This window comes from Crotalus tigris, unplaced genomic scaffold (assembly GCF_016545835.1).
Source record: "Crotalus tigris isolate CLP2741 ecotype Arizona unplaced genomic scaffold, ASM1654583v1 scf7180000017775.1145084777:2100578, whole genome shotgun sequence".
Taxonomy (NCBI): domain Eukaryota; kingdom Metazoa; phylum Chordata; class Lepidosauria; order Squamata; family Viperidae; genus Crotalus; species Crotalus tigris.
The window spans coordinates 24,216-50,974 of NW_024096626.1; the positions used below are offsets into that span (position 1 = coordinate 24,216).

Sequence of the window (26,759 nt, forward strand, 5' to 3'; positions counted from 1 at the left end):
AACAGAATGGTATGGGTTAGAGGTATTGTATTGCTAGTATTGCTAATAATAATCTCTATGGAGTTGCGCCTTTTGCATTTCAGCACTTTCTACAAAAGTGAAGGTATAAAAGTATTAAATAGCCACTCAAAAGGAATAGGTGATGTCATATTTGATATTCTACTGTACAGATTCTTCAATGTTTTTGTTTTGTTTTGACCAAGATTATACAACATTATGGGAAAGACTGCAAAATAGCAAGCACAGAATCTGACTTCGGTTCTAAAACAGGTATTAGTAGTGACATCCTAGCTTTCTTTACGAGTCTCTAAGAGGGAGTTTCTACAACTCACTAGCTAATTGCACTGTAATTCAGTTAGGATCACTTCTAATCTTTCAGTGTAAAACTACCTCCCTGTCAGAAATTATGAATGGAGTATATAGCCAAAACCTGTTTTAAGCACTTGTCAATGTTAATATTACTATTCATAATACCCTATCTGTTCCTTTAGTAGCACAGACCTAGATCCTTTAGCCTTTTTTTTTATTTTCATGAAGAGTACATTGCTATGAGAAGTATGATGGCTCAGCAGTTCCTGCCCACCTAGCAGTCTGAAAGCATGCACATCTGAGTAGATCAGGGGTTCTCACCTTGGCAACTTTAAGACTTGTGGACTTCAACTCCCAGAATTCCTCAGCCAGCAAAGCTGGCTGAGGAATTCTGGAAGTTGAAGACCACAAGTCTTAAAGTTGCCAAGGTTGAGAACCCCTGGAGTAGATTAATAGATACCTCTTCGGTGGGAAGGTAACAGCAATCCATGTGCCTTTGGCATACAGCCATGCTGGCCACATGACCACAGAAAATGTCTTTGAACAATGCTGGCTCCCTTGGCCAAGAAAAGGAGATGAGCTCCGCCCCCTAGAGTTGGACATGCTGGACACGGAAACCTTGACCTTTTTCACCTTTACATTGCTATGAAGATCTACGTCAGGCAGAGATATGAGTAGGTTTTCAAATATAGCTTTGACTCCAGTTACAAATTAAAATTTAAATTAAATTAAATCTTTATTGTGATCATAAACCAGCATAAGGAGGATTGGGGTAGTCAATTAAAAAGCACAAAAATTACATCAGAGTCTAGTAATGATGAAAAGCTAGAAGATATAAAAATACGTTAAAACAAAGTGTATATAAAAACAAGAATATAAAAGAGGTAAAGCATTATAGGGGTATAGGGGAACATAAAAGTTAGTATATGGAAGACTGTATGAAGTGACAGAGCATTTCAGTATGTCATAAATCTATCATTAAGTCTAGTTTGTAGTACAGGTCATAGCAACCTTGTATAATTGGTATCTGAAAGAAGCAGGGAGTGTAGACTCGACTTATGTGCCCTGGGTATTTATTCAGTAATGGTGAGATAAGGCTAGTACAAATATTTCTGCAGTGGGTACAGGCATTAAAGACACAAATGCTTTGTTGCTTGTGTGTGTCCAGAGTTATAGAGACATTGTCTCTCCAGGTAGGGAATCTTCTTGTATAGATAGATATTGATTCTATTTGGGATTTTTTTTATTATTGTGCACTTGTACAAAAAACCTTTGTCACTACTATAATGATTATCTTGAAAAAGTGTGCTACCTAAATTATTCAGGTGGCACCTCATTGTACTGTTACTGTCTTAGTTCTACAGAAAAGTAAGCAATCAACCAGGTTTCATGATCCTGTTTGGTTCTTTTTGCAAAGGGACTCATACACACACACACACACACACCCGCTTGTAAGAATTTTAAAAGTTAAGTCAGTGATACAAGATTATGTATACTAATGTTTTTGAAATAAACAGATATTGGAAAGACTATATATTTAAACTTTTCCTGGCTAAATGGATGGCATCAAGAATGAATTATACCATGCCATATCACACCATAGCATACAGATTATACTATATTGTACTATAATTCATAGGGAAACCAATGGATCTTAAAAACTATCTTAAAGCCACACATAATAGATTATGTATGGTTAACACAGTGAGAGCCAATTTGGTCTGCTGGATAAGGCACCAAGTTAGAAACCAGGAGACGGTGAGTTCTAGTTCTATCTTAGGCATGAAAGCCAGCGGGATGATTTTAGGTCAATTACTTTCTCATAGTCCAGTGATGGCAAACCTTTTAGAGACCGAGTGCCCAAACTGCAACCCAAAACCATCTTATGTATCGTTGGGTGCCGGGTGGGTGTGGCCCATTGGCTGGGTGTGGCCCATTGGCTGGGCATGGCTGTGGTGGTAACAGCAAACTGGGTGGGACTAAAAAATTCAATCAATCAATTCCAACTTTGCAAGATTTTTTTTTCCCTGCGAGAAGTTGAAATTGACTGATTGATTGAACCTTTTTTTTTGTACATGGCGGCGGAGGCCTAAAGTGAAAAGGTTTTATAAAACCCAGCTGAAGGCCTAGGACTGGGGCGATGGCACACATGCCCACAGAGAGGACTCTAAGTGCCGCCTCTGGCATTCGTGCCATAGGTTTGCCACCACTGCATTGTCCATGATGTCATGTTTGGGCAACAGGCCAGTTAGTCAATGCCTGACCCAATCACCTGATAAACACTTGGTTGATCAAAAAAAAAAAAAAAAAAAAAAGCTAGGGAGAAAAATATGTGGTTAACATATAAATTGCCAATAAACTGATTTGTTTTTGGCTTAATATTATTTATAAATCTGGCTTGATTAAATTATAATTTAGATTCAACTCATATTTCAGTAATCTAAAACTGTAAATCTATAAAAATGACTTCTGAGTCATATTTTTTTAGCATGGAACTGCATTAGTATATATTTGAAATTTATTGTTTTTTTCCATGAAATGTTTTGATGTTTTATGAAAATACTGTGAAACACCAACTTTCTCCCAAAAAGCTGGGCTGAGTGAGCGTAGATTTATATTAGCACCAACCTACAGAGTGAAAAAATGATTTTATTTCACAAATGTTGTTGTATTTTAAACAAATATGTGAAACAATGAATGATTTTTACTTCTTTTTTTCAAATTATTCTGATTTGTTTGCCTGTTTCCATTTTATATAGTCTTCAGATTGCTATTTGTATTTTAATTCAAAGTAAGATTAAAAAGTACTATTATTTTCAACATATGAAGGTGAGAAGGCTAAGAAAGACTAGTTTAATTAGTCACCTTTGCTAGAATTGTTTAATTCATATTAGCTACCAGCTATTGTTGAATAAAGCTGGTAGCTTTTAAGACATTTCTTTTCTTGTTTTTTCTCTGCATATTGTTACACATGCAGTCAACCATTTTACTGATATTTTCTGCCACTATGTCATTTCCTCCTGTTTATAGATTGAGTGTATATTTTGTTTTTAAAATGTTAAAACCAGGTAATATTTCTAAAATTATAAACTCTTTAACAGAATAATAAAGTTGGAAGGGACCTTGGAGGTTGTCTAGTCCAACCCCCTGCTCAGGCAGGAAACCCTATTCCAAGGATGTCAAACTGCCAGCCCGTGGGCCGGATGCATCATAGCAAAACCATGCCCACCCCATTGCTGGCAATGGCAAAAAAGTCACGATACATCACGACACATCACGTGATGTTGCAAGTTTGACACCCCTGCCCTATACCATTTCAGACAAATGGCTGTCCAGTCTCTTCTTAAAAGCTTCCAGTGTTGGAGCATTCACCGCTTCTGGAGGCAGGTTGTTCCACTGATTGTTCTGTCAGGAAATTTTTCCTTAATTCTAGATTGATCCCTCCTTGATTAGTTTCCATCCGTTGCTTCTTGTCCTGCCTTCAGGTGCTTTGGAGACTAGCTTGACTCCCTCTTCTTGTGGCAGCCCCTCAGATGTTGGAACACTGCTATGAAGGCGCCTTTAGTCCTTCTTTTCATTAAATTGTTGTTGTTGTTAATTGCGAAGTCGTGTCCGACCCATCGCGACCCCATGGACAACATTCCTCCAGGTCTTCCTGTCCTCTACCATCTTCTGGAGTCCATTTAAGTTCACACCTATTGCTTCAGTGACTCCATCCAGCCATCTCATTCTCTGTCGTCCCCTTCTTCTATTGCCCTCAATCTTTCCCAGCATTAGGCTCTTCTCCAGTGAGTCCTTCCTTCTCATTAGGTGGCCAAAGTACTTGAGTTTCAAGTTCAGGATCTGGCCTTCTAAAGAGCAGTCGGGGTTGATCTCTTCTAGGACCGACCGGTTTGAACGCCTTGCAGTCCAAGGGACTCGCAGGAGTCGTCTCCAGCACCACAGTTCAAAGGCCTCAATTCTTTTGCGCTCAGCCTTTCTTATGGTCCAACTTTCACAGCCATACATTGCAACTGGGAAAATCATGGCCTGGACTATGCGCACTTTTGTTGGCAGGGTGATGTCTCTGCTTTTTAGAATGCTGTCTAGATTTGCCATAGCTTTCCTCCCCCGGAGCAAGCGTCTTTTAATTTCTTGGCTGCAGTCTCCATCTGAGGTGATCTTGGAGCCCAGAAAAATAAAATCTGTCACTACCTCCATTTCTTTCCCATCTATTTGCCAGGAATTGAGAGGGCCGGATGCCATGATTTTGGTTTTCTTAATGTTGAGTTTCAAGCCAACTTTTGCACTCTCCTTCTTCCCCCGCATCAAGAGGCTCTTTAGTTCCTCTTCACTTTCTGCCATTAGAGTGGTATCATCTGCATATCTTAGGTTGTTGATATTTCTCCCGGCAATCTTAATTCCAACTTTTGATTCATCTAGCCCTGCCTTTCTCATGATGTGCTCTGCATATAAGTTAAATAGGCAGGGCGACAGTATACAGCCTTGCCGGACTCCTTTTCCAATTTTGAACCAATCATGGTTCCGTGTCCAGTTCTCACTGTTGCTTCTTGACCCGCATATAAGTTTCTCAAGAGACAAATGAGATGGTCTGGTACTCCCATCTCTTTAAGAACTTGCCACAATTTGTTGTGATCCACACAATCAAAGGCTTTTGCATAGTCAATGAAGCAGAAGTAGATGTTTTTCTGGAACTCCCTAGCTTTCTCCATGATCCAGCGTATGTTGGCAATTTGATCTCTAGTTCCTCTGCCTCTTCGAAATCCTGCCTGTACTTCTGGTAGTTCTCGATCCACATACTGCTGGAGTCTAGCTTGTAGGATTTTAAGCATAACTTTACTAGCATGTGAAATGAGTGCAATGGTGCGATAGTTTGAACATTCTTTGGCATTGCCTTTCTTTGGAATTGGAATGTAAACTGACCTTTTCCAATCCTGTGGCCACTGTTGAGTTTTCCGAATTTGCTGGCAAATTGAATGTAGCACTTTTACTGCATTGTCTTTTAAGATTTTGAATAGCTCAGCTGGAAATACTGTCACCTCCACTAGCTTTGTTGTTGCTCAGATTTTCTAAGGCCCATTTCACTTCACATTCTAGGATGTCTGGTTCGAGGTCAGTGACCATCTCATTGTGGTTATCTGGGATGTTAAGCTCATTCTTGTATAGTTCTTCTGTGTAGTTTTGCCATCTCTTCTTAATCTCTTCTGCCCCTGTTAGGTCTCTGCCATTTTGGTCCTTTATCATGCCCATCTTTGCATGAAACGTTCCCTTCATATCTCCAATTTTCTTGAAGAGATCTCTGGTCCTCCCTGTTCTGTTGTTTTCTTCTATTTCTTTGCACTGTTCATTTAAGAAGGCATTCTTATCTCTTCTAGCTACTCTCTGGAATTCTGCATTCAATTGGGTGTATCTTTCTCTTTCTCCTTTGCCTTTCGCTTCCCTTCTTTCCTCAGCTATTTGCAAAGCTTCCTGAGACAGCCATTTTGCTTTCTTGCATTTCTTTTTCTTTGGGATGGTTTTAGTTGCTACCTCTTGTACAATGTTGCGAACTTCCATCCATAGTTCTTCAGGCACTCTGTCTATCAGATCTAATTCCTTAAATCTATTTGTCACCTCTACTGTATATTCATCAGGAATATGATTTAGTTCATACCTGAGTGGCCTAGTGCTTTTCCCTACTTTTTTCAATTTAAGCCTAAATTTTGCAACGAGAAGCTCATGATCTGAGCCACAGTCAGCTCCTGGTCTTGTTTTTACTGACTGTATAGAGCTTCTCCATCTTTGGCTGCAGAGTACATAGTCAATCTGATTTCTATGTTGACCGTCTGGTGATGTCCATGTGTAGAGCCGTCTCTTGGGTTGTTGGAAAAGAGTGTTTGTTATGACCATCGTATTCTCTTGACAAAATTCTATTAGCCTGTGCCCTGCTTCATTTTGTCTCCAAGGCCAAACTTGCCTGTTATTCCGGTTATCTTTTGGCTTCCTACCTTAGCATTCCAATCCCCCATGATGATAAGGACATCATTTTTTGGTGTTAATTCTATAAGGTGCTGTAGGGCTTCATAGAACCGGTCAATTTCATCCTCTTCAGCACCAGTGGTTGGGGCATAGATTTGGACTACTGTGATATTGAATGGTTTGCCTTGGATTCGAATTGAGATCATTCTGTCATTTTGGGGATTGTATCCCAGTATTGCTTTTCCTATTCTTTTATTGACTATGAAGGCTACTCCATTTCTTCTGAGGGATTCTTGCCCACAGTAGTATACCTGATGGTCATCTGAGTTAAATTCCCCCATTCCTGTCCATTTTAGTTCGCTGATTCCTAAGATGTCGATGTTCAGTCTTGTCATCTCTTTTTTGACTACGTCTAGCTTGCCTTGATTCATGGATCTTACATTCCAGGTTCCTATGGAGAAAAAATCTTTACAGCATCGGACTTTCCTTTCACCACCAGATATATCCACAGCTGAGCGTCCTTTCGGCTTTGGCCCAATCGCTTCATTCTTTCTGGCGCTACTAGTACTAGCCTTCTGCTCTTCCCCAGTAGCATATTGGACACCTTCCGACCTGAGGGGCTCATCTTCCAGCGTCATATCTTTTTTCCTTTTAGTACTGTCCATGGGGTTTTCATGGCAAAGATACTGGAGTGGTTTGCCATTTCCTTCTCCAGTGGATCACATTTTGTCAGAACTCTCTGCTATAACCTGTCCGTCTTGGGTGGCCCTGCACGGCATAGCTTATAGCTTCATTGAGTTACGCAAGCCCCTTCGCCACGACAAGGCAGTAATCCATAAATTAGACATACCCAATTCCTGCAACCTCTAGTACCTTGATCATCTTTATTGTTCTTCTTTGCAGTCTTTCTAGAATCTCAACATCTTTTTTATACTGTGGCAACCAAAACTGGAGTATGGTCTTACCAAGGCATTATAAAGTGGTATTAACACTTCATGTGATCTTGATTCTAATCTGTTAATGCAGCCTAGAACTGCACTAGCTTTTTCAGCAGCTACAGCACACTTTAAATGAACTTTAAAGCAAGTCTACTTCTGCATAGTGGTACACAGAAAGGCTGAGCAAAAAATTTAAATGAAGGCTATGATCATTTACTCTGCAACCAACTTACATGTACTCTGCTCTTTCTGATATGTACATCCATTTTAAAACAAATGAAATGAAAGTTGAGGATTTAACAGCGGTAGATCTTCTAAACCACACATAATATACATAGATGGAATGTTAGTCATTTTACCTGACTAAGGATAGTAGTTTCAAAGAATAGACCAGAATGTGGGGCATACTGAATAGAAATCCTCATTTTCTGCCTTCTGACTTCCCAGTTTGTGGTCTGGAGCAACTGTTTCATTCTACTTAAAGTGCACAGTGTACAGATATTCCAAGTTTGTTTGCCTTGGGAGGGGCAATGGTGAGACCAAGACAACAGAAGTGCAAGAGAGAGTACATGGGGAAAGTGATGGAACCTTCTTCCATCTCTCAAATGCAGAATCTCCAGAGCCAGCCCTGCATTTTGCTATAAGACACTGTTTAACTTGAACCAACTGCCTACTGGCTTACTGTCTTTGGACTAGCTATCTTGAAGAATATGGAATAATTGCCATGTATCCTGTAATAATATAGCTTCTAAATAAATCAGGGACTGTTTATTTTTCATACATAATTCTTAAACAAATTCATTAGTATAATTCAACTGTGGCAATAAATTACATATACTGCTTGTTTTACCTATTATCCTGCAGAATTTGATTCTGTTAGTATTCATCAAATGGTATTGGTGATGTAAAAAAAAGCTTTTGTTTTGTTTTTTACGAAAAAATTGCGTTAAAGCAGTCAGATGTTTTTTTTATATTATTCATTTCTATTATAATTGCATCATTTGGAAATATTTATGTTGGGTATGAACAGTGTATATAAATAATCTTTAAATTATGTTTCATGAAACACCAATGTTCTCTGAATAGCTTGAATGTATTCAGTGAAGCTGAAGACTTTTAGATGGACTTCTCAGATAATAAGCTTTAAATCAAAATTAAGAATCTTATTACTGATTGCATTAACATACTTTTGTGAAAGTGAGTTTTCAGCACTTACTACATCCGCAAATAAATATCAAAACAGACTGAATGTTTTCTTAATATAAACTTCATTTATTGTCTGCCATTATATATAAGCTCCTGAATCTCATTAAAGTTTAAGATACGGGATAGTAAATATATTTTCACAATATTATTTTTCTTTTTATAAAGCAATAGTCATAGGTTCCATATTAAGATAAATTGCTTGATGTTTTCCAGTTTTGAAGAAATCTTATGATAAATGACTAAATAATAATTTTGAAACACACACTAAACATGTTTGTTTTATATTGCACTTCTTTTATTTATACACTGAGATACATGAATTATGGAAAGTTGGGTTGTTGTTATGTGTAGCTATAGTAAAGTCTTGTTTTATGTGCAGTTAAAAATTCATCATGTATATTTTAATTCATGGTCAAGATACTTTAACTGAAAAAAATCTGATAGCTAAAACACATCTGAATAACCAAAACTAAAAAAGCACATCATATGTATACCACAAAAGGGTATTGTGTTTAGGAGTAAATCCACTCTGCCTTGTCTATAAGGATCATTACTCATAATAACCCTAATTATAGAGTATTTAGCCAAGCATCTCATGTCTTACAAAGAATGACTTTTTCCTGGAATCATATAAGTAGGCCTAAAAGTATCTAATATTCTTAGCCATATCATCTTTAAATATTCTATAGATTTAATTACTTCATCCAGATTAGAATATTAGAATTTTAGGTCTATTCTTTATTACTGAAAACTGATTTGCAAGTATATGCTGTAATATAATTTTCCAATGACTTGCCACAGGTTTTAGACAAAAACCTATCCTTTATATTAAAGCTCCAACTTTATTTGAATTATCACACTAAAACCTGTGCTGTTTATGATGAACAGGTACTCTTCGACTTATGACCGCTATTGGAACCAGAATGTCAGTTGTTGAACAAAGCGGTCATTAAGTGAGACATCATGTGATGGCTTCGCTCAATGACTGCAGTCCCAGCACTCCCAGTTGTAGGAGTTAAATAATTCATGGATTGTTAAATAGACTTCCAGCTAAGAAGTGCAGTGGTGCCTCAGGGCTTTGGGGAAGATCCTGGGAGGCGTGTGTGTGTGTGTGTGTGTGTGTGTGTGTGTGTGTATATGTGTATGTGTGTGTGTGTGTCCATTCAGCCCACCAATGCATGTAGAGCTGCCACAGCCCAGGATGTCTCAGCCACTGACCTGGCCAATAGTGCCTACGACTGAAGGGACATCACAATTCTTCCCATTTGCCTCTCTCTCCAACCCTGATCTATGCTGCCTCAAGCCCCACAAGCCCCACACTGCATCCTGACAGGCCAGCACCATTCTGCCAAGCCTCAGCTGCACAGGATCTGCTGAACCCCACTTCACCATTTTTCTCCAGCTGCTTCCATATGCAAGGTAGCTGCTGGCCACACTAGGCCTGCTTGCCAAGGCCGCCTTGCACCATTCTCCAAGCAGACTCCATTCTCGTGATCCTTTGGAAACCTCCTTCTCCAAATTCCACACTTGGAAGAATGAGGCTTCCAAACAATCATGAGAATGGAGCCTGCTCTTGTGATGCTTTGTTTATTTATTAAATTTGTTTGCCGCCTATCCAGCTACGAGGTGACTCTGGCAGCTTTGGAATTCTCCAAATCGTGCAAAGCTTGGGGAACAGTGCAAGTCAGTCTTGGTAAGAAGACCCGGTGTGACCGTGGGTGCACTGAAACAGCTGTAAGTTTAGGACAAGTAGAAAGTCTCTTTGTTCAGTACCATTGTAATTTTGAATGAATGGCTGTAAGTTGAGGACTGCCTGTATCTCAATGAGACCATACAACCAGAAGACAACAGTGATGAATCCCTATTCAGTCATGTTTGGTCTGACTGAAATCAGTGAGACTCCTTTAAACTTACAGTAGTCTGGAGCCTTTTTGCTGAATGAAAAAAAAAAAACAGCCTTGTAACATAGTGTTAATATAAATACTAAACCTGTAAAATGCAAAAAAGTTTTATTAATAAAAGATCTGTGAAAGAAAACATTTACATGGGAGGGTCAACCAAAGCAATTCAATATCCTTACAACAATATCCTTTCACATCTTTGACAAGATAAAGAGGCATCATTTATAGGTTAAATGAGAAGTTTTGCAACATCCATAGCCTAAACACATACATACAAGAAAAAGGGTTCTGTACAGCAATGACTTTCATAATCTCACGCTTTGTGTAGCACCAGAAAAATTTAGGCAGTGAAAATACTGGCATCTGAACGTCTATAGTCTGAAATCAGGGACAAGACCGGCCAATTTCAGCTTGCAATTTCATCTCTTCTTTTCTCAAAGGGAAAGTGTCAATGAGCGCAAAGAGTTCAGCAGGGGTTGCTGGAAAAGGATATCGTTCTTTGTCCACACCATGTTTATCAACTACTACCATATAATAGTTATAGTGAGGGATACGAAGTAACAACCTGAGGGTATGAAAAGAGACAAGTTTGTTAACAACTTCCTTTGTCTTTCACTAAGCAGTTACCTTGCACTCCTGATCACTGCTCCTGCCCATGTTCATGGCCATTCAAAGACCTCTCAAGAACATCTGTTTCTAGACAAAAGTATCCCAAAGCAGCATGCATCAGTCCATGTCTGCAACTTACAAACTAAACATGTAAGACAGGCAAAGAAAAGGGTAGGACAGGAAAAAAGAACAGTCCTTCATATGCACCTCCTTCCTTCTGCAATTCCCTTAGTTGCCCTTGGTTTCTCGCTGATGCAGGAGACCCCAATATTCTTCTCTTCTACCCAAACCAATCATCAACCGAGCTGACCATTATTAAACAAGTTTCCTGTAGCTGCTTCTCCAGTCAATATATGGGTGAAATTGATCTTCATTCCTATGTGCAGTAATATTCCCTTTTGATTAGAGAATACAATATTTAGTCAACATCTGAAAAGGAAAATAATCCTCTTTCCAGATATAATTGTTAAATATCAAACAAAGGTAATCCAGTTCTCACAGTGCATTTCTGACCATCTGTATTTTCTTGCTGTGGCCAAAACCTCCAACAGAGAAATAAATTTAAAGTACTTAGTACTGCAATAAATACCTTGCATATCTAGAACGTTCAAAATTCCAAGGAATATAGCAAAGTTCCATCTTATTTTTAGACAGTAAGCATGCTCATTTTATTCTTGCTTTAGAAAACATTTCATTGCACAGACACTCCATGCCTCTGGTACTCTCAACTGGTATACATTGCCAGGATAGCTGTATACTCGTGTAACTAAAGGTCAGAGAACATTTTTAAAACAAATCTGTGTTGCCCTTACGCTGAAATATAACTCTGTACTACAAAGTAGGAAAAGTTGTTGGTGTTTTACAGTTTAAGGAAGCTGTTTGCTTTTCATTAGGACCAATCCATAGTTTTCACATTATGACCTTGAAATATGACATTTAACTAAAATTCAATCAGATGAACAATTTATAGCACTAAATATTGAAAAGTACCCTAAACTTAGACCATCAGTATTTCCCACAGCCGCTTGGCAACACAGGAAAGAGAGACATATGCTCATGCACAGTTCAGCAGGCAATCACAGTCTCTGTGCAGTGAATAGAATATAACAATTTATCACAAATTAATGAAGCAAAGAATATATTTTAAAGAACATGTTAATTTTACTATAACGTGGGGATCATTAAATTTTATTTGTCAAATTTGGGTAAAATATTTAAACAAGGTGTTTTATTTAGGAATCCTCGTGTATAAAAAAAATCTCATTCTATAAAGTCCTGCTCTAAAAATATAATTGAAACATTAAAGGGAAACAGCCAGAGAAAATTTAGAGTCTGTGTTAATTTACCTGAGTTGTACAGCCAAGGCAGCAGGCATCAGTCTTAATCCTATTCTTCCCAGTTGTGCTGGATAAATCCCAACTAACTCAATCACTGTAACATGCCGCAAATCTAAACCACATTGAGCTGGCTGTGTAAAGTAGGAAGATAATCAATTGGGTTAATTATAAAAAGCATCCATACAATGAGTTTGTGACAATCATTAATGTGAGGCTATTGTATTTGGCTTACAAAATTTTATATGATCAATCAAGAGATGGCAATGATACTTCCTTAATTCTCTGGTGCCTGAGCTGAGGTGGGGATGGTGCAGCCATCTTTGTAGTCCTTGAAATCCTAGTGATTTTTTGATACCTTTAACCATGGTATCCTTCTGGATTGCTGCAAAGATTTGGAAGGGACTGTTGCAATGGTTCTCCTCCCTCTGTGGTTGGTTTATTTCCCCTCACTTGTAAAGTACCTCAGGACTCGACACTCTCACACTACCTATTTAACCTCTATATGAAACAGCTGGGAAGGCCATTCATCCACTTGGGGTCCAGTGTCATCAATATGCAGATGATACCAAAGCAGATATCTTGACCCTGGGCCTTCCAGGTATTGCTGCAATGTTCTGACCCAACGCATTGAGGCTGTTTGGGTCTGGATGGGGAGGAACAGGCTTAGGCTGAATCCTGGCAAAATCAAATGGCTATGGTTATTTGAGCCTCCTGCATCTGAGGAGTTTTCATCTTTGGTCTTGGATGAAGTTGTAAGTCTCTGTTCAAGACTGGACCACAATCTGGGATTATCCTGGATTCACAGCTCTGCTCAAAAAGCAGGTGGCAGATGGTAGATGAGGTCAGGAAGGCCTTTGCACAAATCTAATGTGCCATTCATAGGAGGCCCTTCAGACAATCATTTATGTCTTAGTCACCTCACAATCTGACAGTCACTCCAAGCAAACCAGATCAGGAATTCAATTTCACAGGAAGACTAAAACTATTTTATTGATATTGGCTATAATAACAGAATCTTGCAAGCCTGATTGTGCTGTACTCCCTCCCTCTTCTTATACTCCAGTGAGTTAGTGAGGCATCTGCCTCAATCACTTCCAAATATTGTTGCTTTAGACTAAAAAATATGTCACTCCTTTTGGTAGTCCTTGCAAATTTCCATCTAAAAATTATCTTCCTTACTCTCTACAAATATAATTGGACAAGGGCAACATTAATAGATAGAAACTAATTTTATTAAATATTTTTAATGTGAAATAGTTCAGCACTTAAATTATTCACTTCTGAAAGCTTGGCAAAAAAAGGTGTGGTAACACATGAAATGGAAAATAAATTTACTTTCACACCTAAATTCTGTTCAATGACATACACTTTTAAGACTCTGATTGTTTTTCTCCTGGAACCATTTTGGCCCATATCCAAAAACAAAGAGTCCCATTTCATTCTGTATATGAACCATTTGTTTATTTGTGGGGAAGGAGCAGGAAAACAGCCTTTAAGTGGAATGGAAGAAGTCAAGGTATAAAAGTCCCTGAATTAAAGTGACTGTTCCTATAGGCCTGCCCAAAATTTTTGGACTCATTTTGAAGAGGAAAAAATAAGCATAACTCCAAATCTTATGAAGACCATTATACCCTAAGCTGAATTACTGCAGCAATGGGTCAGAAGAGGAAGCAATTTTGTTGATTCATCTGTACCCCCTGTGCCCTGGTTCCATCCAATCTAGAATGGATTAAAGACTTTCTTGAATAGAGTGAGTAGTGGCAAAGTAGGGGTGGATTTAAAGGGAAATTATGAGAATCACTTCCATTGTTTAACAAGAACTGGAACTTATTTCATTTAGTCAGCCCTTTGTGTGTATGTAGGTCCAGATTATCATAATGTGTATTAAATGAAGGAGCAAACAATATTAAAGACATTGTCCATCTATATTAATTTGGGAGTAGAATTAAATTCCACTTACGAATAAACTTTTTCTTACCTGCAATATTCCCAGCTGCATTCTGTAAAAGTAATTGGATGCAGCAGGAGTGGATATAATAAGCAACCTTCGTTTTTCATAAAACTGGTCTAGAAGAGCTGCTGCTGTCCTCACACCGATATTAATATTCATAGCTGAAAAGATACATTAAAAAATTAATGATGCTACTATGCTCATATAGAAACTTGAAAATAAACAACAAAACTTATAGAAAAGATGACAGAAAAATTCTTAGCTAATGCCAAAGTTTAAAGTGCTTTTCCAGCTCCTGGAGAAAGATAAGCTTTTTGTATACAATTTCAACAGGTCCCATGAGAGTGCCAGAAATGGGTGCCAAATCCTCCACCCCCTTCAAATCCAGACCACACAATAGTCCAACTAAGTAATTAATTTGTAACATCTGAAGTTATTTTTTAAGTTGGTGGTGTAGAGTTGTCCAGTGAAAGGGGAAAGATGCTTTGGAAAGTTAGAGTTTGCTCGTGCAGCGTCAACCATCAATTTCCTAAAGCAGCTGGATCTTTTTTTCCTGGATTGCTCAGCAGCCTAACCCAGGAGAAGCCTCATTTAATTTAAGTAGCTGCAGACAAGAGCTATGTGAGCAGCCCTACGTTCTTTGGCGGATGTTTTCCCAGTCTTAGAAATAGAAATACAAAATAAAAAAAGATAGAAATAAAACCTCAATCTACCCCTCCCTTCAATTTTCTTAACTTTATTATATGGGTTTTAATAATCAGCATTTATCCAGAAAGACCAGGAAATCCACAGAATAAGAAAGTTAGAGGACATCCATGAATTTTCATAATCCAGATAACCTTTTATTGGCTGTGTTCTTCATTCCAATTCTGAACACTACAGCACCAGTTGTTTTTTTAAGTTTAAGAAAGTTTAAGAAAGAATTAAGAATTATAATGGAGAAAACTTTAGGAAAAAAACAGAAAGCTAAGTATATTTATAGATCTTTCCATAAATTTCCATAGATCCCTAACACTGAAGATCTATGGAAAAAGAGAGAACTTTCTTGGCTTTAATACAATGAATGTAAAGATAAAAAGCAATGCTATTATGTTGACTGCCATTTTGCAGATTATTTACAAAATAAAATAAAAGGTTTTTAATGCTTATTGGCAAAATATTATCCACTTTATATGTAAATTATGAACAAAAAAATTGAAGAAACTGGGGCTATTAGATTAAGCTATGTTTCAAATAATGCAAATAATTCTGATCTATATTCTATAATAATAATAATAATAGTAATAGAGTTGGAAGGAACCTTGGAGGTCTTCTAGTCCAACCCCCTGCTCAGGCAGGAAATCCTATATCATTTCAGACAAATGGTTGTCCAGTCTCCTCTTACAGGATTTATTCATTACTCACGTACGTGTACAGGTTGGATCTGTTCCCGACCAGCCTAAATTATACTGGCAAACTCTTGCTGGACTTCCCTGCAACTCGTACCCACCAATGCAGGAAAAGTCACAAGTTGCACCATAATTGTTGCCATCACCAGAACATTTTATGTAGCCATTGTCCGGGGCATTCAATTTTCCACAGCGCCTAACTTTAAATACAAAGTAACAGAATTCGGTAATTCATCACCACTTCTGGTACATCTAAATGAAAATCTAGTACCTTCTTAACTAGAAATAAAGATTATTTATTTCTAGTTAAGTAATTAGTAAATAATATATAATTTATTAATTCATGGGATAATAAAAAGACTATCTGGATAACAATCCTGTTTTCATATTGCACTATCATTTACAAACTTGAACTTCCAGTGATCCTAAAGCCAGAATAATGCCACCAGTTATATCTCTTTGCTACAATGGGAATTTCAACTACAAACCGAATTGGATTTTTTCTATTTCTCAAGTGCAACAAATTACATTGGTAAACAGAATGCAATGCTCAGATTTGATCAGCAAATTAACCCTTTATAGAATTATACAACAAAAACTGTGAAGCTATAATTATCTACATCTGAGAGAGAATTTGTTATCCTCAAGAGATAACCATAGTCCAGTGGTGGCGAACCTATGGCACACTTGCCAGAGGCGGCACTCAAAGCCCTCTCTGTGGGCATACGTGCCGTTTCCCGAGCCTCGCCTCCCCCCATGACCCCCTCACCAGCCCCCTCTGGAGGAGAATCACCCCTGAGCATGGCCCACACAGAGCAGCGCAGCCAATGACATGGCAGCCAAGCAACATAGACAAGACTCTGCCCTCACACCCCATCCCGCACAGTTGATGCTGAAGGGTGCGGACAGAGGGAGTGGCTGCCATGGCGCTGCTGGGCTGCCTGGGTGATCTGCAGTGGCCCTGGAGGCAGTGAGTGGCCCTGCGGGCAGGTGGGGCAGGGTGGGGGCAGGGCAGGGATGGGGCCAGTTTTTGGGCACTCGGTCTCTAAAAGGTTTGCCATCACTGCCATAGTCAATCCCAGCACTATGTGCAATAGAGATTATGGAGTAGTAGTTCAGTCATACAAAGTGCATCAACTTACTATCTCCACATGTTTTTGAAAAGGATGGCTCCTATTTATTTTGTGTTGTCTACATTAGCCTGTACCAGTGTAGTGTCTTCCAGATAAATTGGAACTGTAATGCACAGGATGGGTGCATTCAGGAAACTAGTCCACATCTCCAAGTAACATGTGAATGTGGTTTGGATTCAATGACTGTGCTTATTTTTAGCTGGAAAGTGATCTTACCTCTGACTTTGACCAAAAATTTGCAAGTTCCTTTATTCCCAGCTCTGTCATACACAGTATATTGGATTTTGTGATCTCCTTCTGAAAAATATGATCCTGGTGGAAGTCCTTTCAAGACAATACTATGAATGAAATAAAATAAAATGTAAAGTTTAATTTAAAGCTTAAATAAAATTTAAAGTGCTAAATTTTAAAAAGACAGAAATGTCTTATTCTTGCAGTATATATTTTAGAAAATATGGACTAAATTGTTAATATTATACTTATCTGGAACTTCTGAGAATCTGACTTTTAAACACCATCTATTGATATGCAACAACATTAACATTATAGCCTCACTGGTAGCCTCACACTGCAATGAACAAGGACACACATTCAAGTCTGCAACTACTAAGATTGTTGGACGAGCAGGCACAAAAACAGCCAGGGAAGTGATTAAAGCCTGAGAAATAGGCCCCTCGTCAGTCAACAGGGGTGCTTATTTACCACCAGCCTATCAAGTACTTAAAAGGCGAGGGCTGGGCAGCACAAACAATTGACAGCTAATGAGTTAAAAGCCAGCCATCAATACACCCCAAGTAACTTCTAAAAAGCCACTTACAACAGGCACTATAAATACCACATACAGAACAGCACACACTCTTCTAGAGAGAAGTTCCCTGAAGATGGGCTCCAGCACGAGTCAGAAAGCTCAGACAACAAAACCTCTGGTCTTGGTGACTGACCCAGATTGGATCCTGCAACACTATATATGGATATAAAGTAAGCACTAACTATATAAAAATTGATCTTGCATCTTGTTACTCCTCAATTGCTAGACTACAAAATTATTTGGACTGCATGTTTGAAAGAAAGCCTAGGAACTAAACTGCTGTAAACTTCTTAATTCATACTAACTTGTAGAGCATTATGTACTAAATTAAAAGTACATAAACTTAAAAAGTGTGTTTCATGTACAGATTTTAAGTTTATGTACTGTCACTTTATTGTTTAACTATACATATTTACTCACTCTGTCAAAATGCCATCAGCAGTATCTCGTCCCTCTGGAGTATCCCAGAATACCCGGGATGTTAATTTATTGGGTTCTGCTATTTTCTCCTTTACACTTGGACACTGAATTCTTGGAGGCTCCATGTCTGTACATAAAAACGCAAACATGATGATTCGTTTTAAGCTAGTGTTTACTGAAGCATAGAACATTTTTAAACAATAGTAATAACATTAAGCCACAAACTACTACCAAGATAGTTAAAATTAAACTGTTGAATATTAAAATGACACCAATAAAAATGTTATCTAAAATACTAGAAGAGAACTATTTATATCAGTACCTATGCAAAGATATAAAATGTTTCACACAAAGTGATTTCTTGCTTACTCTTCAATTTTAGTTATCTGTGCTCTTTCAAAATTATTCTAATTTTGTAAAAATAAGTACTTTTTCTATACAGTTGTTCTATTCAAACGGTTTTTTTACTGCATTATAATTGGCAGCCCTATTTTTCTAAAATACTTTTTTTTTTTCATTTTTATCATTCATGCTGTATTTCAAAGAAACTTGGTTTCTTTGTAGACAATCTGTCAAGGTTCCGACTGATGAACCCAATGAAGTAAGCATAGCTGAGACGATGTAATCTCTAATGCAAAACTTTATTGAGCACATCAATTCGGCACAGATGAAAGGAAAACCAGCTCTGGTTATTTCATGCCTAAACTGCTGCATTAAAAGTAGAGAAATTTCCGTTCCCTTATTAGTGCAGGTCACATTGTCCAGTTATAAGTCAGAGAATTATTATGAGGGAATGTCTTTAGTTCTCAGTAAACAAATCTTGAACAACCTTGGTTCTCACAGCTGGTAGTCCGATGCCTGAAGCCTGCAATCAATTCTTCCCTCCCCTCCCCCCCCCCCCCCCCCCGAGTCTGTAGGCAAGCTAAGAAGCAATAATGGCTGAGATAGCATAGGCATTCTTCGAGGCTTGACACAATCATTACAAGCCTGTAAAAACTAAACTAAAAACTAAATGTTTGGTTACATTTGCACCAAAATTCAAAAATATGGTCTTGATTTTTAAGAAAGTGGAATTACTCAAGTGAAAAAAGATGGCAATTTTTAAAGATGGCAGAAGACTAGAAGACTAAAGCTTTAAAGTTCCATCTGCAGACCTTCAAATATTTTGCTTGCATTTGGATATCTAATTGAAATTATGTGTAAGTTCATATTGGGTATCCATTTTTGCTGAAAGGTACTGTGTTTCCAGTAAAGTACATATAACCTGAAGCTATCTAGCTTCACGTTCTTAGAATATTTGTACAAATCAAACTGGTATATACAGTGCTTTTTTTCAAAAAAAAAAAAAAAAAAGGTGCCAGAACTCACACACGTCATACAACCCTCCTTGCCTAACCTACAAGGTTCCATCAAAAAAAGGTGCCGGAGCTCCAGTCTGGGCGTTCTATGAGAAAAAAAGCCCTGGGCATATACATACATGTCAAAAAGGGAATATATAAATCTGTTAGACCCAATGAATACTACTGTCTTTAAAAAAAAAAAGCTTTGCATTGTAACATTTGCTTCCTGCTTAAGGCAAATTAATCAATCATCAGTAAATTGAAGCTCTGCACACAACTACAAATGTTAATGCTGGTTAAGAAAATTTTTTGCTGGTGAAAAATGGATAGGCAACTTTTTATAATGCACTGCCCAAAGAACAGGCAGTCTCTGTAAATAAGGCAATATCTAATAAGAATAAATTGAAATTAATAAAAAAAGAAATATTCCAGTTTCTGGAATTGTCAGTGCTTCAGCTATATAATTCTAAGGAGCCCCTCACTAAATAATAAAACATAAGCCTTTATATTTTGTTATAAATTTCAGTTACATTAATACAATGATCCTGTGTTACTATAGGAACTGTATCTCAAGGCTCCCCTGGATCTGTAAATTCTTCTTGCCTGATCAGAACGTTCTATGCAGTTTAACTGCACTGAAACACTTACTAGATAAACACAACCCACATTTGCAAAAGGTAGGAATGTATTGTTTTACATGTAAAGAAGTCATATGCAGCTGTGCTGGTTTGCTAATAGCTTTCCAGAAATACCAAACCCATTGCAAAATTGTTGAAATCATGTATGCTTGATGTTAACCATGAGTCTAAGAAATAACATCTATACATGATGATTGCCTATATAACATTTTTTAAAATTCTGACTTCTCTTCTAAAGAACTTATGTCTTTTGTGATTCTGTGCCATCCTCTATCAATTTTATCTTTATGAAAGCTGGATTGAGAAAACAGGATTTGCCTGACTTCAGGGCTGAACATTGATTTGAACATACAATATTAAGCAAGGGTCCAAAAGACCTAGCAACTATGCTACACTGTTATTTTCTCTCTCTTTAATTGCTCCAATTTGAAAAGCCTATTAAATATTCAGAAAGCTCTGTTGGATACCTAATTTAGGATGCGATGAATGCAGAGAAATATGTCTGTTTTGTCATCAATGAAAACACAATGGAGGAATGATGATGGCTCTCATTTGTTTTTAGCCATTTTTATTAGGAGACAGGGACACTACTTGCATTCTGGGTTTCATTTTAGCTGCGTTATCTTTTGATCCTTAGGAAATTGTATAACAAGTGCCAGAAAGCATACTAGGAGCAACTGTATTAATTGCCTTTTGCATTTCAAGTTAGTATATCTCTTACTATCCAAATGCAATGGTGTATCATCATGATTTTTAACTTACCAACACAAGAAGCTGGTCTTCCACTCCAAGCTTTATTATCCATACATTGTACTACTCTATCTCCTTTTAACTGATATCCTGGTGAGCAATAATACTCACACCTGGAATTAAAGTATGCACCATCGACACACTTGAATCCTCCATTAGGTGGCATAGAAAGTGTTGGGCAGCGTTTTTCTATAAGAGAAAATCAACATTAATCATTGAAGACATGATTATTACTTCCTATCAGGCTCTACATTTTATTGCACTACATTTTACAATATCATGTGCAATAAAAATATTTTTTTTACGAAAACAATACAGAGACACAATAGTAGTCTGATTGGCTGGGTGATGCAACAGAAAGGTTGTGATATACAGTACTTGATGTAGTAATTTCTATAGAGGGTATTGTGCAGTGGAAGTGAACCTACGTACGTGTGGCAGAGGTGGCACTTGGAGCCCTTTCTGTGGCCACGTGCACCGTCACGTCAGCCCTGCCTCCCCCTGCAGCCCCCTCCTCACCAGCAGCCCCTCCCGGAGGAGAGTCACCCCTAGGCGCGACCCACGTGGAGCAGCACAGACAAGCACATGGCAGCCGGGCAGCAGGGACAAGACTCTATCCTTGCACCCTGTCCCACACAGATGATGCTGCATAGCGCGGGCAGAGGGCATTGCCGCCATGGTGCTGCAAGGCCACCTGGGCGATCTGGGGCGGGCTGTGGAGGCGGTGGGTGGCCCAGCGGGCATGTGGGGTGGCATGGGCAGCACAGGGGTTGGAGTGGGGTGGGGCAGTTTTGGGGCACTCGGTCTCTAAAAGGTTTGCCATCACTGGTATAGTGGAATAAAACATGGGTATCATTTTCTATCACTTCCAATCCACAAGGGCAGATACATTTCTTACACAGAAATCTGTATTGTAGAATAATTGAGGTGAAGTAAATTTGTGACCATAGATCTTTCCAGAATTTACTGTATCCCTCCAATTCTTATTGAAATGTTGGAGGGTCTCATTCCTCATAGTGTGAGACAAAGTATGATTGGTTACTAAACGAAGGATGAATTGTCTTGAATTTCATTATGGCACTGCATGAGACAATGGTCCTTTAAAATTCAGAAGGAGAACAGCTTTCAACTGCAATTTATTCCCAATTCTCCAAGTGAGGAAAAATTGCCAAACTTTCCAAACAATCCACCTAGTTTGTCAGAGTGGATCCATTTACCTTCACTCATAGCTGGTGACTTCCTCATTTTGCTGGCAGTCCTGAAGATTGCTTATTTGTGCTTGACTATATCTAGGGCAAATCTGGATTAAACTGGAGCATGGGGGGGGGCAGAGTTACACTGAGGGTTCTGAAAGATATTCTTTGTAATTCTCTGTGGAAATTAAATATTTCTATATTTGCAATATGCAGAAGCGAAAGGTGGGTGATTTTGCATAAAGAAACTGAGCTCTAAACAGGAAATAATTTTACTACTGCCTTGCTTTTACATGAAGTGCAGCATGGATGGTCAGAAACAAAGAAAAACAGGGGACCAAAACACAAAATCTATAAAAGCACTGCAAGGAAAACTAATAGCTTTTATTTTTCTTATTGAAGTCTGAAATCTCTTCCTTTGTCTTTTTAGTATTGATGTTTATATTTATTTCTATATATTTCATGCAACTCTTTTCCCATGGAAAGCTTAAAAATTACAGTATATTTTTTATAAAAGCTACATTAATTACATTTCCACTCACAACAAATCCTTAAAGCAGTGGTTCTCAACCTGTGAGTCGGGACCCCATTTGGGGTCTAACGACCATTTCACGGGGGTCGCCAAACAACGCAGTCCACCATTTTTTCCCCTTTTCCTTAGCTGTGCTACTCCCTTTTATTCTATTGGCTTTTGAAAGCCAATAGAATAGACTCTCTGGAATAGAGTCTACTTCTATTGGCTTTCAAAAGCCAATAGGAATTGTCCAGGCTGTCTCTGCCCTGCTGAGCCCGCCAAAAGTCCCATTCTGCAAACAATGCTGCACCAGTTGAGTAGTCCACAACTTACGACCGGTTGAGTAGTCCTCGACTTACAACCGGTTGGGGGTCACGGCATTAAAAAGGTTGAGAACCACTGCCTTAAAGCTACATAAACATACATTTAAAGCAGCTTATATAAACACATAGGGACATAAATGAAATTAATTACAACCATTAATATGGACAACGCAACTAAAAAGACCCACCTAAGTTCTTCCCTTTGAAATATATAGGAAGACTAAAAAGTATTCTATTGTATAAAACTGAACACTATCAACTGCATTGAAAAACATAGAAAAACCTCACTGCTAAAAATTACTGTTTCTTCTGTATGAGCAAAGAATTCCAAAACTAATTTTTACTCTACTAAAACACTAACTAATAAGAGCATTACATATGGTCAAGAGCAGCGGTTCTCAACCTGTGGGTTGCGACCCCATTTGGGGTCGAATGACCATTTCACGGGGGTCGCCAAACAACTTAGTCCGCCATTTTTCCCCCTTTTCCTTAGCTGTGCTACTCCCTTTTATTCTATTGGCTTTTGAAAGCCAATAGAATAGACTCTCTTGAATAGAGTCTAATTCTATTGGCTTTCAAAGGCCAATAGGAATTGTCCAGGCTGTCTCTGCCCTGCTGAGCCTGCCAAAAGTCCCAGTCTGCAAATGGTGCTGCAAATTGTCTGCAGCGAAGGTGAGCTATCTGGAAGTTTCCACCCCTCCCCGCTGAGCAACTACTAAAAATGTAAGTAAAAGAGGACCAGGGGTGGGAGGTGGGAGGCTGGCGGGTGCAGGGAGGGTTGCTGGGATGTGTGGGGCCCGGCGGGTGCCTTACCTCCCTTGGGCTGGGCCAGCTGGTGGCCCAGCCAGTGGTCGCCCTGTGCTGTCGCTGCCCCTTGCCAGCTACGCCTCGGCCAGTGCAGGGGGCGGCACCACACATGCGCGGCGCTCCCGGGCAGGGAAAGTCCTCGACTTACGACTGGTTGGGTAGTCCTCGACTTACAACCAGTTGGGGGTCGCGGCGTTAAAAAGGTTGAGAACCACTGGTCAAGAGCAACAGGATCAGAAGCAAAAAACTTGAAAGCAATTTTCAGGAAAAAATGAGCCACTTACGTTTGCAGAGAACTTTCCCAGACCAGCGTTTGTTTGACTGGCAAATAAGATGCTGAGGACCATGTAGTTCATAACCTTTCTGACAACGAATATCACATGTGGTCCCCAAGACATTTCTGTAATACCCTTCTTGAGGACTTCTGCAATTCGCATAGCCATATTTTACCTTGATAGGAGAGCACCATGGTGTATCTAGAAAGAGAAACCACAGGACACAAACCAACAAAGGACATAAGAACAGTAGAATTATTTTAATTATGCAGCTCATGTGGGGAAAAAACAAGACTATGCAGTTACACCAGAAAAAAAGAAACTACATCATCAAAAGGCCTTACTCTCCAATGTTACAGGACTGAAAACTTTGTCTTTCCCTGTTTGTTCCAGGAATTATTATATAAAAAAATTATACAAATACTGAACTTTTAAAATCAGCAATTTGTACTGATGTAAGGACTGCCACATTAGTTTCCTGCTATGGGATAAGTCTGCCACCAACTGGCCAGCTACAATAAATACTTTTTTTTCTCTTTCAAAAAGAAAGTAGATTGAATTTGTACTAAAAATGGATAAAATGTTGTGTATGTTTCTTGCTATCCTATACTTATTTACCTGAGAATATGATGTACTGAAATAAATGGCAAGTACAACACGACCCCAATTTCTCCTTTTATTTACAGAAAATATTTCCATCTTAGTTCCATGTGTGCTTTGTACTCTGTTCTTCAAAAAGAAAAAAAAAACTTTAATTCTTCTCTTATAAGCCAAATTAGATTACTAATTTGTTTAACTGTGTGATACCAGCTGATTCTACTTCTCCTAATATTTAACAGCCATTCTCAAAAACTTAGGAATTGGTTTAAGCCAAGTCTCATTTGATTAATGACTAGCACACTGACATTTTTGTCATGAACACCTATACACCAGGGAGGAAAATTAAAAGAGGTGCACATGAAAGAGAAATTTAGTGTTCAATCTATAAAATATATGTAATACAGCTACACAGCTTGATACTGAGGTGACTGCAGGACTGCCCTTTTCAATCAGAATTGACCTATCCAATATGAATATCACAGGAAAAATAGCTTGTAATTCCCAGTTTTGGTGAAACCAAGGCAGCTGAATCTAGGAAGAAGCATTTCATGGCTCCCATGTTATGAAATAGCCTTCCCTTGGGAATCATACAATGCCTGACACTGTTGGGCTTCCAGAAGCAAGTTGGAAAGGAATTTTTCTAAAGTCCTTTTTAAAATTGAGGAAATCACATTCACTATCCTTACATATTGCTTGGTTTTCAGAATGCATTCTAATTGCCTTGGCTTTAGCTATATTGTGGATGTCTTTTATTTTACCAGGAATGTTTTAAAGCTTTTATCTATTGCTGAGAATCCCATGACAGTGGTTGTGAAAAAAAAAAAATCCAATTATCCATCCATATGAATCTGTGTCCACAGTGCATGTCTTCAAGGCAATCTAGTTTAAAAAACAGTTCAGGAAAAGGAATAAAAAAAAGGTTCACCTGGCCAAACCTTCTATGAATACATCCACAGCAAAGACAGAAAGGAGGCAGAGGTTGCATCAAGATGATTATACAGAAGACAGAATGGGAAGGTTTGTATATTATAGTTTTCTTCACTGAGATCCCTTCCAAATGCATGAGGAAAGCCAGCTCCCAGCCAACAAAGACTGCCCAAGAATTCTGGGAGTCATTTGGATGGTATCAGATTGAGGAAATTTAGTACATCAGAACTTTTAAATAGTGAAATAAGAACCATAAAATTCCAGTACTTACATACTTATATAAGTGCTTACATACTTATATAAAATTCCAGTACTTACATATTTATATATGTTTCATGGTATTCCTTCTTGGGAAAAACAACATAAGGCAATGGATATTAAAAAAAGTACAATAAGAAGAAGCAAGAAAAATAAAGACAATAGAGGGAAAAAGAACTATCTAAATCTATTTTATAACAATAGTACCACAATAAACCTCCATACCATTTTATCTTTGCAAATAATCTTTGATTCTATCACACTTATAATCTGATTCATACATTGCCTTATGCCCTTTGAATTTCTCCTCTCCCTCTGTTCTGTGGAATCTTAGCAACTCCATCCAGCCACAACACTGTTTTCTCTTCCTTTAATCCTAGCATTCTTCCTTCCTGTTTGTTTCCAGATTTGAGATTGTTTTATTATTTTTTTGTTTTGCATAATGAGAGAACCTCAGTGCACTCCCCTCATAGCGGTTAATCACTCTTGTATTCAAATTACATTAATTAATTAATTACATTAATTAATAAAAGCTCATTTTACCTTGTCTCTTCCTGTTTTACCATGTCAGTAGATCATGTTCAAAATTCACTATCCTATTAAGAGTTGCATCAGCCACCCAGTCCTGCATGCCAGCTTTCCAAAAAAGAAGCTGTAGGCAGTCTGTCTCCGTGAATTATTCACAAACCTCTGTGCAGATTGCTAGTAAAAAAAATATTAATGGAAGAAGTCCTAACTTAGACAAGAAACACAGGTAGCAAACTCAAGCAGAAGTCAGAGGCATCAACCTGACTCAAGCCAAGTGCTGAAAAACACTTGGGGGAGATCCCCTTTTAGAAGATGTTACACAGTTACACAGCAAGCAGGGGGTTCCTGTGTAGCAGACTCCCTTAAACACATACTGTGTGTATGCTTTCAAACAGGAAAAGGACTAACCCTAAAATAGGAAAAGGGGCCATGGAGAGAATGTACCATCATCCTCAAATTGTCCTGCTGCCTGCTTGAAAATGTGCTTTAAAGCATACAGGCCTATAATGTATTGATGTGGAATTATATTGACATTTAAGGCTTAGAATTTATAAATTAGTATGTGATATCAAAGCTTGCTAATTGCATGTCAAAGATTGCCCAAGCTTTCTGGAAGACATTTGAATGGCATCAGACTGAGGAAATTTG

The 26,759-nt window shown here is 38.3% G+C and overlaps 1 protein-coding gene across 3 annotated transcripts in view; it reads right to left on the reverse strand.

The window, feature by feature from the left end:
* Window positions 1-7,176: 7,176 nt before the first annotated feature.
* Window positions 7,177-26,759, reverse strand: part of SRPX (sushi repeat containing protein X-linked) — a 55,227-nt gene continuing 35,644 nt past the window's right edge. For all 3 annotated transcript variants that reach the window (XM_039342146.1, XM_039342144.1, XM_039342145.1), the window contains 8 exons: window positions 23,808-23,999; window positions 20,699-20,875; window positions 17,959-18,085; window positions 16,947-17,068; window positions 15,618-15,797; window positions 14,237-14,370; window positions 12,268-12,389; window positions 7,177-10,877 (listed from right to left, as the gene is read on the reverse strand). In XM_039342146.1, the coding sequence (XP_039198080.1) occupies window positions 10,697-10,877; window positions 12,268-12,389; window positions 14,237-14,370; window positions 15,618-15,797; window positions 16,947-17,068; window positions 17,959-18,085; window positions 20,699-20,875; window positions 23,808-23,999 (1,235 nt within the window). In that variant the 3' untranslated portion in view covers window positions 7,177-10,696. The remainder of the gene's footprint in view (window positions 10,878-12,267; window positions 12,390-14,236; window positions 14,371-15,617; window positions 15,798-16,946; window positions 17,069-17,958; window positions 18,086-20,698; window positions 20,876-23,807; window positions 24,000-26,759) is intronic.